Genomic DNA, 19,482 nt, shown 5'->3' with positions numbered 1-19,482 from the left:
TTAATCTTCAACAAAGCAGAAAAAAATATACACTGGGGAAAAGAATCTCTATTCAATAAGTGGTGTTGACAAAACTTGATATCCACATGCAGAAGATGGAAACTAGATCCCCACCTCCCACCTCTCACAAAAGTCAACTCACAATGGATAATAGACTTAAACTCATGACGCGAAATCCTAAGAATTCTGGAAGAAAATGTTGGGAAGACTGTTTCAGACTTTGGCCTAGGCAAAGAATTTATGAAGATGATCCCCAAAGCAATCACAGCGGCAACAAAAAAAACAAATGGGGCCTGATCAAATTAAAAAGCTTCTGCACAGCCAATGAAACAATCAGTAGAGTGAATAGAGAACCTACAGAATGGGAAAAACTATTTGCTTTCTACACATCCGATAGAGGGCAGATAACAAGAATCTATACAGAAATTAAGAAAATCAACAAGAAAAAAATCAAACAACCCCATCAATACATGGGAAAAGGACATGAACAGAAACTCATCAAAAGAAGACAGGCTCATAGCCAGCAAAAATATAAAAAATTGCTCAACATCTCTAATCATTAGGGAAATGCAAATCAAAACTACAATGAGATATCACCTAACTCTAGCAAGAATAGCCCTTATCAAAAAGTCCCAAAACAACAAAAGTTGGTGTGCATGTGGAGAGATTAGAACACTCTTACACTGCTGGTGGGACTGGAAATTTGTACTGTGGAAAGTAATTTGGAGATACTGTAAAGAGCTAAAAATAGAAATACCACTTGATCCAGCAATCCTACTATTAGGCATCTATCCAAAGGAAAAAAAGACATTCTACAATAAAGACATCTGCACTCAAATGTTTATGGCAGCACAATTCACAACTGCAAGGATGTGGAAGCAACCCAAGTGCCCATCAATACATGAGTGGATTAATAAAATGTGGTATATGCATACCATGGAATACTACACAACTACAAAAAACAATGGTGGTCTAGGACCTCTTATATTATCCTGGATAGAGATTGAGCTCATCCTTTGAAGTGAGGTATCACAAGAAGGGAAAAACTTGCACCACATGTACTCGCCATCAAATTGGTACTAACTGATCAACACTAAGGTACTCAGATGGTAGTAATACTCATTGGGTGCCAGTTGGCTGTGGGTTGGTGGGGTAAACCCACAACCAATGGAAGAGGAACACACTGTATGGGGGAGGGATACTCTTGTAGCCCTGGCTTGGGTGGTGCAAATGCATTACATGTAACCAAAATATTTGTACCCCCACAATATTCTGAATAAATAAAAAAAAGAAAGGGATATACTGGAGACCTAATTACAAAACCTGGATCTTTCACTTGTCTTCATAGTAAAGTTCAAGATATTTATTCAATGTAAAGGTAGATATGTCAGGGGCTGAACATTTTCTTCTTTATACATGGTTAGGGCTTTCTGAGCAAACTTTAATGGTACCTGGGTTAAAGGGAAGCCCTGGAAGCTGCAGAATGAGTAAGTAGCTAGAGACCTCCAGACACATTTGCAGAGTTACTTCCCTATGTGTACTTTAAAAGGGGTTGAAACCAGGAGGTTCAAAGCTAGTTTTTCATATTCCAAAGATTTATAAGTGACTAGGCAGCAAAGGTTTCTCTCCCTCTCTCTGGATGGAAGGGGGACAGCTGATTAGCTCTGTGGTAACATCCCAGATTAATAATTTTGGTATTATCTTCTTGTAGTGTACATTCATGTATTTCTTTGTATCACTTTTTAGTTGCTTTTACTTTGAACGTCTTTATGACAGAGGCTAGAATTATGTTAGTAGCATCATTCTGTTTTCTATATGATTTTTATTGCTATATTTTTGTGTTACAAATTAATCTTTCTGTTTTAAAATTTTATGTGTTTTCACCATTGTAAAATTTTGAAACTCCCTTTTGTATTGCATATCTTATACATTTCCACTGAGTACTTGTGCAGTAAATTTTATAAAATAAATTTAATTTTTTTCAAATAACATTTTGTCTGTATTATTTTATATTGACTTTTCCAGGTATGCTTTAAATGTGCTTGTTTTAAGAAAAGGTAGTTGGTTAGAAAGGGAAGAAATAAATGAAATTAGAGTTAGTTATGCACATGTTAGTGATAACCATATATATGATGTGAAAAGTAAGGTTAACTCAACCATCTAAACTTGAGTATTAAGAAAAGATTTCTGAAATTCAATTTCTTTGTATTTGGAATAGGGTAAGAGAAATGGCCTAAAAATGGTGTGTGTGTGGGGTGGAGTCTTTTTTGTTTTTGTTTTGTGGAATTAGTAGATATGATTATCTTTGTCATTACACTAAATATAACAAGAGTTTTTTATGATAGTAAATTATACTACATTTCCTTTTTCTATTTAGTTTATAGTTGAAACTAAGTAGTCATTTTAGCCTTTCCCTAGTGTTAAAATAACTTAAATCAGGCCTGAGGCTGCCCCCATACTTTGAAACGCTATGTAGTAAACCGCAACCTTAGTATGTAAACAAACTGAAACCTAACTAAGAGTGGAATGAACAGCTGAGTTTCAGGTAATCACAGGTAGCAATTTATCACAGCATGCCCAAATAAGACAAATATCTAATTGTAGCCAATAAGATGATTTCTCTACTTCACTTGTGTGGTTGGCCTTATAAAAGCTCACTGCTCTGCTAGGTGGAGCTCTCTGAACCTCCCCTGGTTCAGGGCGTTGCCCAATCGTGAATCATTCTTTGCTCAAATAAACTCTGCTTTATTTGGTTTGTCTTAAGTGTTTCTTTTAACACAAACTAATACATTTTTTTAATCAGAGTGTTTATTTCAATATATATACATATAAATCAACTTCCAGGCACATGGACAAAATTGGAGATTGCAATGTGTTGTGTTGGTTGTGACAGAGGGAAAAAAACTATGTGTAAACATATATGGTATCTGCGTAGTATATCTGTGTGTGTGTGTATATATGTATATCCATATATACATATGTGTGTATATATATATGTATAGTGCTATGGTTTGAATATTTGTCCCCTCCAAATCTCTGAATTTTAATTGCTACTGTAAGAAAATTAAGAAGTTGCACTTTTAAGAGGTGATTAGGTCACGAGGGCTCTGCATGTGATCTACCCATCTCACATACATACACAGCTGACTTGTTGACTTAATTGGAAACACTGGTTTGGAGGTGTGATCTGGCTTGTTCTCCTGGACAATCTCTTGATGAGAGATAGTCTTGTAGTACAATTATTTTGCAAGAGGGAGGAATAAACTTATTAGGATCTGTTTTAGCTTTAAGATAAAAAATGTTTTAAGACAGTCAATCTGAATGTAATGATGACTACAATAATATTAAATAGTTTAATATTGAGGTTTATTGACCCAGTGTCTCTCATACTATCTGGGATGAAGGGCCAGTGCCCCTCTCCAATTTACTGAACATTTATACTTTTTTGAAATACAATAAAGATGGATTACTTAATAAAGAAATAAAAAGGCATAAATGAAAGTTCAAATTATTTACTATTAGATTCAACAAATATTAACTCTGTCAGATTCCTCTTACAGTATATAAAAGTTTACTTTCAATTTCTGTACTTATCAAACATCAGTTTGCTGATCAGTTATAGTCTTATACTAATCACTATACCAAACTTTCCTGATAACTTGAATCCAGAATTTCAATATTTTCTATTTCTTTGAGAGAAATGCAATTCTTTTGATTGAGTCATTGAATGCTCGCTTCACTTGCTTGTTCCTTAAGGTGTATATAAACGGGCTTAGCATTGGTGCAATGGAAGTGGTGAGTACCGAGACACTCTTATTAATGTCCACGTCTTCTTTTGCTGAAGGTTTAATGTAAATGAAAATGCAGCTTCCATAGGTGATGGACACAACAATCATGTGAGAAGAACAGGTGGAAAAAGCCTTTTTCCTTTGCTGAGCAGAGGGAAATTTTAGGATTGTCTTGATGATATATGTATAGGAAAGAACTATACACACTAGGGTCATGATGAGAGTCATCACAGCACAGGCTATAACCATCTGCTCTATGAACCATGTGTCTGAGCAAGAGATCTTGAGAATAGGAGTTGAATCACAGAGAAAATGATCAATGACATTCGAGTCACAGAATTTCAAATTTGGGAACAGGGTAAGTGGTGTGAGTACGATCAACAATCCAGCCATCCAACAGCAGAGAACAAGGCTTCTGCAGACTGTGATGCTCATGATGGTCACATAATGCAGGGGCTTGCAGATGGCCACATAGCGATCATAGGACATGATGGCCAGGAGAAAAAATTCTGTTACTCCAAAGACATCAATAAAAAACACTTGAATGACACAAGTATTATAAGTAATTGACCTATCACCTGTTGCTATGTTGTACAAATATCTAGGAATGCAGGCAGATGTAAATGACGTTTCTAATAAGGCAAAATTTTGTAGGAAAAAGTACATGGGTGTTTTAAGGTGAGAATCCACTAACGTGAGAAATATAATGGTCAGATTCCCAGTTACACTTAACGTGTATGTGAGAAATAGAAAAATAAAAATTAGAATCTTAAATTGAGGGTCTTCTGTCAGTCCTAACAGGATGAAGGTTGTTATCGTGTGATTTTCCATCTCTGACTGCTGAATTTTATTCAACCTTCATGTAAAATTTGGAGATATTACTTGAGTAGAGTGATGTCCAAGCCAGATAGCAATGAACTATGACTACTCGAGACAGCAAACAAATTCACCTGTGGTTTCTTCTGTAATTGCTATTTCCAATACTTGGGTTTGGCTATTCGAGTGTTTATTTTATTTTATTGTTTGGATAGTTTCTGATGGATTTTAAATATATTTTAAAAACTGTTCTACCATTCCAGTTTTCTCTTTTGTTTCACATTTGTAATCAATATTCGGAACTGGATTTTCCTAGTATTAGATTTGACCGCAATGTGTTGTGATTCCACAAAATTATAATTTCTTTTTATATCTAAGCTTTCCTCTGTATTTTAAAAGTGAATATTTTAATGTAATAATTTTTAATATAGTTCCTAGATTTGGTCTTTCATAAAATATGAATATGTAGCGACTAATCTGGGCTTTCTACACAGGCTTAGTTGATCCATTTGCAACTGTATTTTATATTTTACCACTGTGACCAAGCCTGTGTTTATGTTGTTTTGTTTTGTGTTTTAAAGTGCAACTTCCGCATTCTTTTTTTTTTTTTTTTTTAGACAGAGTCTCACTCTGTTGCCCAGGCTAGAGTGAGTGCCGTGGCGTCAGCCTAGCTCACAGCAACCTCAAACTCCTGGGCTCAGGTGATCCTCCTGTCTCAGCCTCCCGAGTAGCTGGGACTACAGGCATGCACCACCATGCCCGGCTAATTTTTTCTATATATATTTTTTAGCTGTCCATATAATTTCTTTCTATTTTTAGTAGAGATGGGATCTCGCTCTTGCTCAGGCTGGTCTCGAACTCCTGAGTTCAAACGATCCGCCCACCTCGGCCTCCCAGAGTGCTAGGATTACAGGCGTGAGCCACCGCGCCCGGCCGTCTTCCGCATTCTTGAATCACTCCTTTGACTCTTATGTTCTCTGTTAGCATGTAATTTACACTTAGCGACCACTGGGATACACAATACAGAGTATTTTAATGCACAATCTATTTGCCACATGTGAAGAAATGTTTGGTCCAAGGATATAAAGCTGGAAAAAAATATTTATTTTATACTTTCAGTCTGTTTAGTCAAGTATGGAAAGGACTATAACACCTTGCTATCATCAAGTTCAAAATGAAATTTAAAATGCTATAAATACCCTACACGCACTGCCTTTGCACAACTCCTTATTCGTGATCTTTAGTTTGAGTGTCACATCTACTGGAAAGGCTCCTGAAACTCTATTGTCAGAGCTGACTGCTCCTCATTTGTGCTCCTGTGGCAGGTAATTGTTCCTTCTATTTGAGCACTTCCTCTAAGAAAGTAAGTTTGTTGAAATCAGGGACTATTGCCTTTTTTTTTTTACTTGGATAGCTACCAAAACTAACACAATCCTAAATTTATAATTAATGTGTAAGAAATATCATGGTATAAATATACACATATCTAGTTCATTGGCTTAGACATTCAAAACCAGCTTCAGTCCAAACTGGGTTTCATCTTGAAACTGTTTTGTCACTGATTTTAATTATTTAAATTTTACATGTCCCTGTATTTAGCATCGAGTTTTTTTTTTTTTGCATTTGAAACATGAGTTTTGCCAGTGAATAAAGTCAGACCATGAAAGTAGCACCCTCTGCGCTCGTGTTATTACCTTCCATGCTGACCAAACGGTTATCTGTTTTCTCCACCTTGTTTTAGCTCTCAAGCAGACCAATAGCTGTACCTCTGTTGGTGGTGATTTTTGCTTCTTTAGGAATCTGTCAGTAAGATATTTAAGCTGGAGGTCAAGGAATTTGCATACCTGAATACACAATTTTCACATCTATTCACTTTAAAAATATTGTAAATATTTTTACATTTTATAAGACAAGTACAGTCAATTCCATTTAATTTCAACCCACTGTATTTGTGTAACCAATTTTTAAATCCCTCTTTATTTTTTAAAATAACTTTTAAAATTTCACCTATATTAAAATAACCTTATGAATATACTACAAGTTTTAAATTAATTTCTGACACACTCTTATGTATCTTTTGGTTTTCTACAATTCGAAAAGTATCTGCAAAAAGCATGTTTTATAAACATTATAGTACAATTTCATAATAATCCTTAGAAAGGAATTTTGAGGGCAAAGGAGATATTTACTTCAAACCTTTGTGTACATGTACCAAGCCATCATCTATAAACTTGATATCACTATTTTTGTTCAGCTCATTGTGTGACTGTGCAGTAGTATCCACAGTCAAATCACAGCAATATGTCATATGCCTTTTTTCAAGTTTACTGACACTTTTATTTGATACAGGTTTTTGTCCTATCATTCTCAATTCGCACAGTTACGCCATGAAATAGTCATCTGTTCAGTCTGCATTTAAGCCTTTCATCTTTGTCTTCTGCACATAAAGGTTATTTCCCCTAAATTTTCCATCTATTCCTCTTCAACGGGTATTTTAATAATATTTTAAAACCAGAATTAAAGACTTTCCAGTTCTTAATTTGGATTAATAGTTCTACGGTTTTTCCTCAGCTATCACACTTAATTTTATCAACATACTCAAATTCTTAGTTTTGAATTAGTACCTACAATATTTGAATTTCTCTTAAACAGACGAAGAAAAAGAAATTTTCTTTCCTAAGAAAAATCGATTAGCTTGTTTTATGAATGGTTATTATTTGTTCCTTTAAGATATTCACTTTCTCCAGAGATGAGAGCTGGATCACCTCTCACTATATCATCACTTACTGCAGTTAAACTCCAAAGTTTACCGTCACCATCCCTGGGGGGAGAGCCACAATGGTTTTTTGAAGAACAGTAACATTCCCACGAAGTACGGGAACATCCTATAGTAGTTACAATAGACAGTGTTAATTAAAGGGAAGGGTACTCTTTTTACCCTTTCTAGTCTCTCCAATCCACTTCTCAACCCCGTAGCTCCTCGAGCTGCAACGTGGGAACCGGCTCTTTGCACCCTCTGGATGATAGTCCTTGTTCCAAAATATCCTCATTAGTTGCATTTATTAATAATTCTAGCTTTTATGCAAAATGTAATAAAGTAGTTGCATTTTCCAAAGATTTTTATATTCTAAAAAAGTGTGAGGATAACTAATTTTGCCAATACCATTAGATAAATTGTTATGTTAGGTGATTTTAATACAAACATTAAAGAGGAGAGTGAGGGTGTGGCAGAGACAACTCACCAAGTATAAATTCACATGTTCTTTATATAACTATAAAAATTGGCATTTAAAAATACATTGCAGGTCTGTGGCTCTTTATGTAGTAACTGAAATAACTGTGTTTAACTTTGGTAAATCCTGTCAAACCTGCTTCTCAGAGAAAATCACCATGCAGATTTACCAAAGATGAAAGTAAATGAAATAGCCACTGTGCTTACTCTTCTGAGAGTTAATCATCACTTCAGCTGATTCTCTAACAAGAGTCCTAAAGGCTAATTTGATCAAGAGGACCTAATAGCAAAGGCTTGGGTGGAATTTTTGTCTCTGTTTATGACTCTCCACTTACTTTGACTTGTGTTCTGGGAGGGCCTGGGAATCTGAGTTTGTCCATCTCTAATACACTAGGAAGATTTTCTAACCAAGGACTTTGGTCCGTTTTTTGCCTAGGAAATATTTTCTAGCTCTCTTTTTTGTTGAAAATAAAATATTGTTTCAAATGTTGCCCTCTTTGCTTTTAAAGCATTGATACTATGAGTTCTCTGGGTACAGTGAGGGGCCTCCACACTATTAATATTTACATTTGATTTACTTGCTAAACCTGAAACTAAATAATAAATGACTGAGTCCTTGGTGACCCACATTCAAACGTCACTAATGAATCTTCTTGATAATGAACTAGGGCAAAAGTTCTGAAAGATGCTGCAGTGGGGACAGTGTCCTTAGAGACACAAAGATGCAACAATAGCAACAGGCGTAGGTCCAAATAGAACAGCCAAAAAATCAGGTGGTCAAGAACAAGTCTGCTTTTCCTGCATTTTTTTCCCTACCATGTATGAAAATTGAAAGATCACACAACGAACTCACTTGGTATTTCTTCTCAAATATTAAAAAAGATAACATAACAGGAAAATATTAGAAAACTCAAAGCAAGTGATAATTATTTTTAATATTTTAAAATGACATATAAATATTCCTATAAATATTTTAAAAATAAAAATACAATATCCATTATTTATAGCTATAACTTGCTCTTTTCATCTAATTATATTAGCTATTATCATAACTTATTATAGAAGTGCATTACGTGCGTAACATGAGTTTTGGAACATCCTTTCACATTTCAAACCATTCTTACTAGTTTTAAATATTACATATGCAATAGCAATAAGCAACAAGTGTACACATTACAGTTTCTACTACTTCCAACTACAAGTAACCAGGTCCCTTGGACAAGTGGCTTATTCTAGGTTAGGGACAGGAAATGTTGTTGTATCATTTTTTTGTGGCTGCTGTAACAAATTAACACACACAAATTTATTTTCTTATCATTCTGGAAGAGATAATGGGTCAGCAAGGCTGCATTTTCACATGTCCTTCTCTTACTTTCCTGACTCTCTCTTTCCCTTATCAGGACTCTTATAATTAATTTGGGCCCACTTTGATAATTTCAGATAATCTCCCTCCTTCAAGATCCTTACTTGTATCTGTAAAGTCCTTTTTGCCATGTAAAGTAACATATTTTCCAGAGGAGAATAAGACTTGGACCTCTTTGAGAGGCTATTATGTCTAGCACAGTTGTGTGCAATTGGGCCTGGAACATTTCGTCATACAAAAGAACCAGGGAGGTGTCAAAGATTATTCGTATTGTGTCAACAGGACTTTCAAACAAACTTGAAAAGGCTCATTGGTCAAAAATAGGCAAATTTGAGCATCAATAGGAAAATAACCACAAGGCATTAAAACATCAAATATGTGAATTTACATGACTTCATAATCATAATTTAAGAAAAAGAAATGAATTGTTCACTATTTTTAATTGTATTTCTAATTTAAAAAAATTAGGGGTTTTCTATATTGTAGTATGAATTATTAAGTAAAATAACAGATAAGAGATATGTTCCTGGCCAATTTGAAAATGGTATCTACTATCCATTGCATGGCATAGCTCCACTTCAGAAAAGCAAAATGTAAATAAAATAAGAACTTATAATCACTAGAATGCAACAGTTTTATGTATCTTTTAGAATATTTATCCTGAGTATTTTGTTTTCTTGTATTATTTCATGTCCAAGGTCTTCCAATAAGATATTGAACATTTCTGTGTTTTACTCATTTACATCAATTGGAGTGGGATGTATCTATGCTTTTGGACTTCTCAAAGAGCTAGCTCTTGAATTTCTTGAAGTTATTTAATAGATTTCATTTTTTACTTTCAGTAAGTTACATTTTCCATTTTACTTTTATTTTTTATTTCTTGCATTTATTAAGATAAGCAGAAGTTCCTCTCTTTTTTTCTAGTTCACATTTTTGTAAATAATGAATACATTTAAAATAGAATTCTTTCTGACTAGTTTTTTTAGTACTTCAAATAATTTGCAATGACGTGTACGTTTTGTTGCTTTCTAGATGGCAGTTAGTCACTTTTATGTGAATTCCTTAATTTCCAACCAATTATATTTGTGTGGAATTTTCAATTTTTATATCTAACAATTTAGATTATTATGAGAGCATTTAGACTGTAAATGCTTAATTTGTTTTTGTAAAAGCTTATGTAGGCACAGGCAATCAAGTGCACTTGGGATTATTTTTCCCTTCACTTATAGCTCTATTAGCAGCAGACAATGCTTTCCAGAAAGGAAAATTGTAATCTTTCTGGGAAATGGGCATGGTTTTCTAATTCAAACACTCAATGAGTGTGGAACAATTTCAGAGTTCTGACTTTATGATATTATGCTCCACCACACTGATTCTGAGACTCTAAACCTAAGTCTATGGGATCCATAATGCAACTTCCCATTCCCAGTCTGTGATCTTCTCAGCATCCACCAGTCATTTTATAGATTATTGTTCTACCCTTAACTGAATCTTTATTTTTGACACATTTTATTTATAACATTTTAGTGATATCAGCTTGTAGATGAAAAAAATTTCTTAAATATTATCCAGTATTTCTATGTGTTTGTAATAGTAATGTTTTTCTCTATTTTCTCAATATTGGAAGCACTATTATTCTTTCCACATATATTATAAACTCACTTTTAAACAAATTACTCTCATTACATATATTTATATGTTTGAATATTATTATTGTGTGTATTGGAGAAGAGCTACAATGAAATTTATCCTACATTTTCTTGAGTAATGACTTTTATCATATATTAAAATTTAATATTTGAAGTTAATTTTATTTCAAAATGATAATTTGAGAAATCTATTTAGGTGTTTTCTTAATGACATGCAAAACTCTCAGACATTGGTTTGAAAAGTAAAGATGCAAACACGGCTTGAGCAGGACTCAATGGAAGCCAGTTTAAGGAAGTGTTGAGAAAACTAATGTAATTCAATTATATATTATTTACAAACAGGCAAGGTTATAAACTTCAAAAATTAAGTGACTGTGGTCATGTATCTTTTTCTTGTGAGAAGTTTTAAAAATATTTTCTTTTACTTAGTTGAGAGCAATGCAATTCTTTTGATTGAGTTCTTGAAGGCTTTCTTTACCTGATTGTTTCTCAGGATATAAATAAATGGGTTCAATGTAGGCGAAATAGAAGAAACGAGCAGAGAAACTACTTTATTAACGGTCACTTCTTCTTTTGCTGTAGGATTCATGTAGATGAAAATGCACGTGCCATAGGTGATGGAAACCACAATCATGTGGGAAGAACAGGTGGAAAAGGCCTTTTTCCTTTGTTGGGCAGATGGGAATCTTAAAATTGTCACAATAATAGAAGCATAAGATAGAGCTACACACATAAGTGTCAAGATGAGTGTCAGTACAGCACAGATTAAAACAGTTTGTTCCATGAACCGTGTGTCTGAACATGATATCTTGAGGAGAGGGGAAGCATCACAGAAAAAATGATCAATGACATTTGAGTCACAGAATTCCAGATTCAGTCCCAGACTAAGTGGGGAGGGTATGACCAACAATCCAGACAACCAAGAGCAAAAAACAAGCCTCAGGCAAACTCTGCTGTTCATGATGGTCACATAATGCAGGGGCTTGCAGATGGCCACACAGAGATCATAGGACATGGCGGCCGGGAGGAAAGTTCTGTTACTGGAAAGAGGTCCGTAAAAAACACTTGGATGACACAGTCATTATAGGTAATGACCTTGTCATCACCTGTTGCTATGTTATACAAGTATCTAGGAATACAAGCAGATGTGAATGAGATTTCTAAGAAGGAGAAATTTTTTAAGAAAAAGTACATGGATGTTTTAAGGTGAGAATCCATAAGTGTGAGTGTGCTGATGGTCAGGTTTTCAGTTACACTCAACATTTAGGTGAGAAATAGATAAAAATTAAGACCTGCAGCTGAGGGTCATCTGTGAGCCCCAGAAGAATGAATGTTGTTACTGTATCATTTCTCATAATTGACTTCTGACTTCTCTTCAATCTGGTTGTGATACTCAAGAGATTTATTTCAAGAGATTATTTCAACTGTTTAAGATTTAACATATACAAGCTTTTAATCTTAACTTTCTTTCTCTTTCATTCTTTGTTTTCTACATTTTATGTTCATCTTCTGCTTAGCCCATATGACTAAGTGGATTGCTGAAAAAGTTTAATTTTATAGGTAACAAGATATCATCTATTTACAAACTAAAGGGCAAAATCTCACCCTTGATTTTATGTCTTTTCTTGACACTTTTGGTCTTTTTGTGAAAGAATACTAATATATGAAATATAATTTGGGTTCACTATACAGACTCTAGATCAAAACTTGAAGTCTTTTTTCCAAAAGAAGATTTTTTGTTCCTTGGTTTGTATTTAGGCTAAGTGTATTTATTCTTATGAATGACCTTTAGCCCTGCTACCCCCATTTCCTGACCACTGGCTACATAGTCTACCTTTTTTTCTGGGTATATGTATTATCTTTACTGAACAGGTTTTACTTTTACTGTTAACAAAAATGATGAGTGCCTTCTCTTCCTTCCCTGTTCTTCCAGTCAAGTGCGTTATTTTATCTTCATTGATTCTACACAAATAGGACACAAATGTTTCCAATATATAGTCAGTATCTCAAGTTTTGAGGTTTTCTTACACCAGTGAATAAAAAATATTTTCCCCTTGTGTATGTATTTCATTTTATGAGCAGATTCACTTATTCACTTTATTGTTTAGCTTATTGTGTACTCTTCTTACTGAGGTTGGGGCAGAATTGGTTGTCACAACATTGCCAATATGGAGAAGAATCACTGATTAAAGATCAAGGCTTATGCAAAAGTTAGAATTCTCCTAGGAAATGTAGGGTCTCATTCAACAACTGTCAGCTATTTGTATCAAATTGAGATATAGAACAGGTATTTTTTGTGTGTGTGTGTAACTCTCCTACCTTCCTTACATTTTTTCTTCTAATTACTCAGGTGTTGTGGGCATCACTGTGAAATCTTAGTCTTTCAAACTTTGAGCATTAGTCAATTCTCAAAATACATATGCTTGTCTCCAAGGTCTTATAATCTATTATGTAATAGAAGTTAATAAACAGATTGGCACTAAAGTGCCAATGTTTATTCTTCAAATAAATGTTCTGTTTTCTGTTTATCCTTCAAATAAATGTTCAAAATGAATACAAGAATCTATAAGGAGATGCTGTCTCTTAAGTCAATATCCTTTTTTGGGGGGAATGAAAGAGTATGCTTATATACTTCTATATAACAAAGGCACTTTATGTTTAATTTGAGGTTGAATGTACAGCCAAAGTTGCTCTGAATAATTTTTACATTAAGTTATATGCTGATTTACTTATATATCTTATGCATAAAAACCTCCCAGATGATATATTCCTATAGAAAGAGAATTCATTCTAAAAAAATTATACCTTATAAACATACCTTGAATACATTAAAAATTAATATACTATTACTTAAATCCATTTTATTTTTGAGAGTAAAATATAACCTAGGATATTACAAAGAAAAAGACAAACTTTATCATACTTACTCTTCTGTCATTATATCAGAGTTTCTGTTGGCTGTTGAAACAAAGCAATATTAAGACTTCAATGTCTAAAGTGATGTTTTTATAAAGGCATTTATGTCTTCATATTCACTGGCATGTCTGGGAATGCACAGAACTCTCTATGATTTCCACCTCCAACAAATTGCACAGACTTCCTCATGATGGGCTCAGTGCCATTATAAGATTCCAAAAATTTACTTACTATCTATAAATATGTGACTTTGTTTCTGTATTCTCTATTCTATTCTATGGATCTATGTGTCTATTTTTATACCAGTGCCATGCTGTTTTGTTTACTACAGTCTTGTAATATAATTTTAAGTCAGGTAATGTGATGCCTCCAGCTTTGTTCTTTTTGCTCAGGACTTGTTTAGCTATTTGGACTCTTTATTCATTCCATGTGAATTTAGGATTTTTTTCTAAATGTGTGAAGATTGACATTGGTATTTTGGTAGAGATTGCATTGGTTCTATACATTGCTTTCAGTAGTATGGTGATTTTAATAATATTAATTCTTCCAAACCATGAGAATGGGATGTTTTTCCGTTTGTGCCATTTATAATTTCTTTCATCAGTGTTTTATAGTTTTCCTTGCACACATCTTTCATCTCCTTGGTTAAATATATTCCAGGTATTTTATTTGTTTATTTTTTTAGGTATTGGAAATGAGATTGCCTTCTTGATTTAGTTCTCAGATAGATTATTATTGGTGTATAGAAACACTACTGATTTTTGTACATTGATTTTGTATCCTGAAATTTTACTGAATTCATTTATCAAATCTAAGAGGTTTTTTTTGGTTGGAGTCCTTAGATTTTTTCAGATATAGGAAAATATTATCAGCAAATAGGGATAAGTAGATTGGCTAATCACTTATGAAGCAAAGAACTGGAATTTGGAGAGGCTGTGTCTCCCCTTCTCATAGGTAAACAAGGAGGTGTCAATGAATCCTATCTCAGTTTTTTGGGGAAGGATGATTCTTTCAGTAAGGCCTTTCCAGAACACAAAGGGTGAGAAATTTCTTAAACTTTGATGTTTTCAAGAATCTCAGGTAAAATTCAACATTGTCAATATCGATGTAAGATTTGGGGATCATTAGGTTAGACATCCATAGAAAGATATACTGGAGACCTAATTACAAAACCTGGATCTTTCACTTGTCTTCATAGTAAAGTTCAAGATATTTATTTAATGCAAAAGTAGATGTGTCAAGGGGTGAATATTTTCTTCTTTATACATGGTTAGGGTTTTCTGAGCAAATTTTAGTGGTATCTAGGTTAAAGGGCAAGCCCTGGAAGTTACAGAATGACTAAATAGCTAGAGACCTCCAGACACATTTGCAGAGTTACTTCCCTATGTGTTTATATTTTAAAAGGGGTTGAAACCAGGAGGTGCAAAGCTAGTTTTTCATATTCCAAAGATTTATAAGTGACTAGGCAGCAAAGGTTTCTCCCCTCTCTCTGGATGGAAGGGGGACAGCTGAATTGGTCTATGGTAAATTCCCAGATTAATAATTTTGGTATTTTCTCCTTGTAGTGTACATTCATATATTTCTTTGTATCACTTTTTAGTTAATTTTACTTTGAATTCTTTATGACAGAGGCTAGAGTTATGCTAGCATAGCCTCATTCTCTGTTTTCATCCCTATTTGATTTTTATTGCTATATTTTTGTGTTACAAATTAATCTTTCTGTTTTAAAATTTTATGTTTTTACCATTGTAAAATTTTTAAACTTCCTTTTGTATTACATATCTTATAAATTTCCACTGAGTATCTGTGCAGTAAATTTTATAAAATAAATTTAATTTTTTTCAAATAACATTCTGTCTGTATTATTTTATTTTGCCTTTTCCAGTTATGCTTTACATGTGCTTGTTTTAAGAAAAGGTAGATGGTAACAGCAGGAAGAAATAAATGAAATTAGAGTTAGTTGTACACATGTTAGTGATAACCATATATATGAAGTGAAAAATATGGTTTGAATATTTATCTCCTCCAAAACTCTGAAATTTAATTGCTACTGTAAGAAAATTAAGAAGTTACACTTTTAAGAGGTGATTAGGTCATGAGGGCTCTGCATGTGATCTACCTACCTTACATACACACACAGCTGACTTGTCTACTTAATTGGAAACACTGGTTTAGAGGTGTGATCTGGTTTGTTCTCCTGGACAATCCCTTAATGAGAGATAGTCCTGTAGCACAATTATTTTGCAAGGGGGAGGAATAAACTTATTAGGATCTGTTTTAGCTTTAAGATAAAAAATATTTTAAGACAGTCAATCTGAATGTAATGATGACTACAACAATATTAAATAGTTTCAAAACTTGAGGTTCATTGATGCAGTGTTTATCAAACAATTTGTGATGAAGGGACAGTTCTCCCCCCCAATTTATTGAATATTTATATTTTTTGAAATACAATAAAGACGGATTACTTAAAAAAGAAATAAAAAGGCACAAATGAAACTTCAATTTTTTTACTATTAGATTCAACAAATATTAACTGTCAGATTTCTCTTACAGTATATAAAAGTTTACTTTCAATTTCTGTACTTATCAAACATCAGTTTGCTGATCAGTTATAGTCTTATACTAATCACTATACCAAAATTTTCTGATAACTTGAATCCAGAATTTCAATATTTTCTATTTCTTTGAGAGAAATGCAATTCTTTTGATTGAGTCATTGAAGGCTCGCTTCACTTGCTTGTTCCTTAAGGTGTATATAAACGGGCTTAGCATTGGTGCAATGGAAGTGTTGAGTACCGACACACCCTTATTAATGTCCACGTCTTCTTTTGCTGAAGGTTTAATGTAAATGAAAATGCAGCTTCCATAGGTGATGGACACAACAATCATGTGAGAAGAACAGGTGGAGAAGGCCTTTTTCCTTTGCTGAGCAGAGGGAAATTTTAGGATTGTCTTGATGATATATACATAGGAAAGAACTACACACACAAGGGTCATGATGAGAGTCATCACAGCACAGGCTATAACCATCTGCTCTATGAACCATGTGTCTGAGCAAGAGATCTTGAGAATAGGAGTTGCATCACAGAGAAAATGATCAATGACATTCGAGTCACAGAATTTCAAATTTGGGAACAGGGTAAGTGGTGTGAGTACGATCAACAATCCAGCCATCCAACAGCAGAGAACAAGACTTCTGCAGACTGTGCTGCTCATGATGGTCACATAATGCAGGGGCTTGCAGATGGCCACATAGCGATATAGGACATGATGGCCAGGAGAAAAAATTCTGTTACTCCAAAGACATCAATAAAAAACACTTGAATGACACAAGTATTATAAGTAATTGACCTATCACCTGTTGCTATGTTGTACAAATATCTAGGAATGCAGGCAGATGTAAATGACGTTTCTAATAAGGCAAAATTTTGTAGGAAAAAGTACATGGGTGTTTTAAGGTGAGAATCCACTAACATGAGAAATATAATGGTCAGATTCCCAGTTACACTTAACGTGTATGTGAGAAATAGAAAAATAAAAATTGGAATCTGAAGTTGAGGATCTTCTGTCAGTCCTAACAGGATGAAGGTTGTTAGTGTGTGGTTTTCCATCTCTGACTACTGAATTTTATTTGACCTTCATGTAAAATTTAGAGATATTTTACTTGAGTAGAGTGATGTCCAAGCCAGATAGCAATGAGCTATGACTACTTGAGACAGCAAAAAAATTCACCTGTGGTTTCTTCTCTAATTGGTATTTCTAATACTTGGATTTGGCTATTCAATTGCTTATTTCATTTTATTGTTTTGGTAGCTTGTGATAGATTTTTATATATATTTTAAAAAATTATTCTACCATTCCAATTTTCTCTTTTTTTTTTTTTCACATTTGTAACCAATACTTGAGACTGGATTTTCTCATTATTAGATTTGACCCACAATGTGTTGTGATTCCACAAAATTATAATTTCTTTTACATTTAAGCTTTCCTCTGTATTTTAAAGGTCAATATTTTAATGTACTAGTTTTTTAATATTGTTCCTAGTTTTGGTCCTTGATAAAGTACAAATACGTAACAACTAATCTGGGCTCTGTGCAAGGCTTGATTGATCCATTTGCAACTTGCATTTTGTATTTTGCTACTATGACCAAGCATATGTTTGTGTTGTTTTGTTTTGTGTTTTAAAATGCAACTTCCACATTGTTGAATCAATCCTCTGAGTATTCTTATGTTTCTCTGTTAGCATGTAATTCATACTTTGTGACCACTGGGATACACAATACAGAGTATTTTAATGCATAATCTATTCACCACATGTGAAGAAATGTTTTGCCAAAGGATATAGAGCTGGAAAAAACAACATATTTATTCTATACTTTGTCTGTTTAGTCAAGTATGGAAAGGACTTTAACACCTTGCTATCATCAAGTTCAAAATGAAATTTAAAATGCTATATATACTCTACATACACTGCCTTTGCACAACTCCTTATTCGTGATCTTCAGTTTGAGTGTCACGTTTACTGGAAAGGCTCCTAAAACTCTATTGTCAGAGCTGACTGCTCCTCATTTGTGCTCCTGTGGCAAGTAATTGTTCTTTCTATTTGAGCACTTTCTCTGAGAAAGTAAGTTTGTTGAAATCAGGGACTATTGTCTTTTTTTTTACTGGCATAGCTACCAAAACAAACACAATCCTAAATTTATGATCAATGTGTAAGAAATATCATGGTATAAATATACATGTATCTAGTTCTTTGGCCTACACATTCAAAACCAGCTTCAGTCCTATTTGGGTTTCATCTTGAAACTGCTTTGTCATTGATTTTAATTATTTAAATTTTACATGTCCCTGTATTTAACATTGAGTCTTTTTTTTTTTTTTTGCATTTGAAACATGAGTTTTGCCAGTGAATAAAGTCAGACCATGAAAGTAGCACTCTCTGTGCTTATGTTATTACATTCCATGCTGACCAAACTGTTAGCTGGTATCTCCACCTTGTTTTAGCTCTCAAGCAGACCAATAGCTGTACCTCTGTTGGTGATGATTTTTGATTCTTTTGGCATCTGTCAGTAAAATATGTAAGCTGGAGGTTAAGGAATTTGCATACCTGAATACACAATTTCACATCTATTCACTTTAAAATATATGTAAATATATTTACATATTTATAAGTACAGTCAATTCCATTTAATTTCAACTCATTGTATTTGTGTAACCAATTTTAAAATCCCTCATTATTTTTTGAAATACTTATTTCAAAATTTCACCTGTATTAAAATAAGCTTATAAATATACACAGGTTTTACAACCCAAGTGCCCATCAATACATGAGTGGATCAATAAAATGTGGTATATGTATACCATGGGGTACTATTCAGCTACAAGAAGCAATGGTGATATAGTACCTCTTGTTTTATCCTGAATAGAGCTAGAACTCATTCTACTAAGTGAAATATCCCAAGAATGGAAAAACAAGCACCACATGTACTCACCATCAAATTGGTTTTAACTGATCAACACCTAAGTGCACATATAGGAATAACATTCATCGGGCGTCAGGCAGATGGGAGGGGGAAGGACGGAATGGGTGCATGCATACATAATGAGTGCGATGTGCACCATCTGGGGGATGGACACGCTTGAAGCTCTGACTGGGGGGGAGGGCAGGCAAGGGCAATATACGTAACCTAAACATTTGTACCCCCATAATATGCT

At 33.8% G+C, this 19,482-nt stretch overlaps 2 protein-coding genes and 1 pseudogene across 2 annotated transcripts; all 3 read right to left on the bottom strand.

Annotated features, from left to right (window-relative positions):
- Window positions 1–3,683: 3,683 nt before the first annotated feature.
- LOC138397072 (olfactory receptor 6C2-like) lies at window positions 3,684–4,619 on the bottom strand. Its single transcript, XM_069490942.1, has one exon. It carries the CDS (start codon window positions 4,617–4,619, stop codon window positions 3,684–3,686), a length of 936 nt encoding a protein of 311 aa, XP_069347043.1.
- A 6,650-nt stretch (window positions 4,620–11,269) lies between these two features.
- On the bottom strand, window positions 11,270–12,203 carry LOC138397127 (olfactory receptor 6C2-like; annotated as a pseudogene).
- Window positions 12,204–16,443: 4,240 nt separating this feature from the next.
- Window positions 16,444–17,378, bottom strand: LOC138397079 (olfactory receptor 6C2-like). Its single transcript, XM_069490955.1, is given in 2 exon segments — window positions 16,444–17,027; window positions 17,030–17,378. Coding segments are annotated over 2 exon segments (933 nt in total).
- Window positions 17,379–19,482: the final 2,104 nt, after the last annotated feature.

The sequence above is a fragment of the Eulemur rufifrons genome, chromosome 16 (genome assembly GCF_041146395.1).
Source record: "Eulemur rufifrons isolate Redbay chromosome 16, OSU_ERuf_1, whole genome shotgun sequence".
Lineage (NCBI taxonomy): Eukaryota > Metazoa > Chordata > Mammalia > Primates > Lemuridae > Eulemur > Eulemur rufifrons.
The sequence above is the reverse complement of the archived record's forward strand: the minus strand, read 5'-3'. Positions and strand labels throughout refer to the sequence as shown.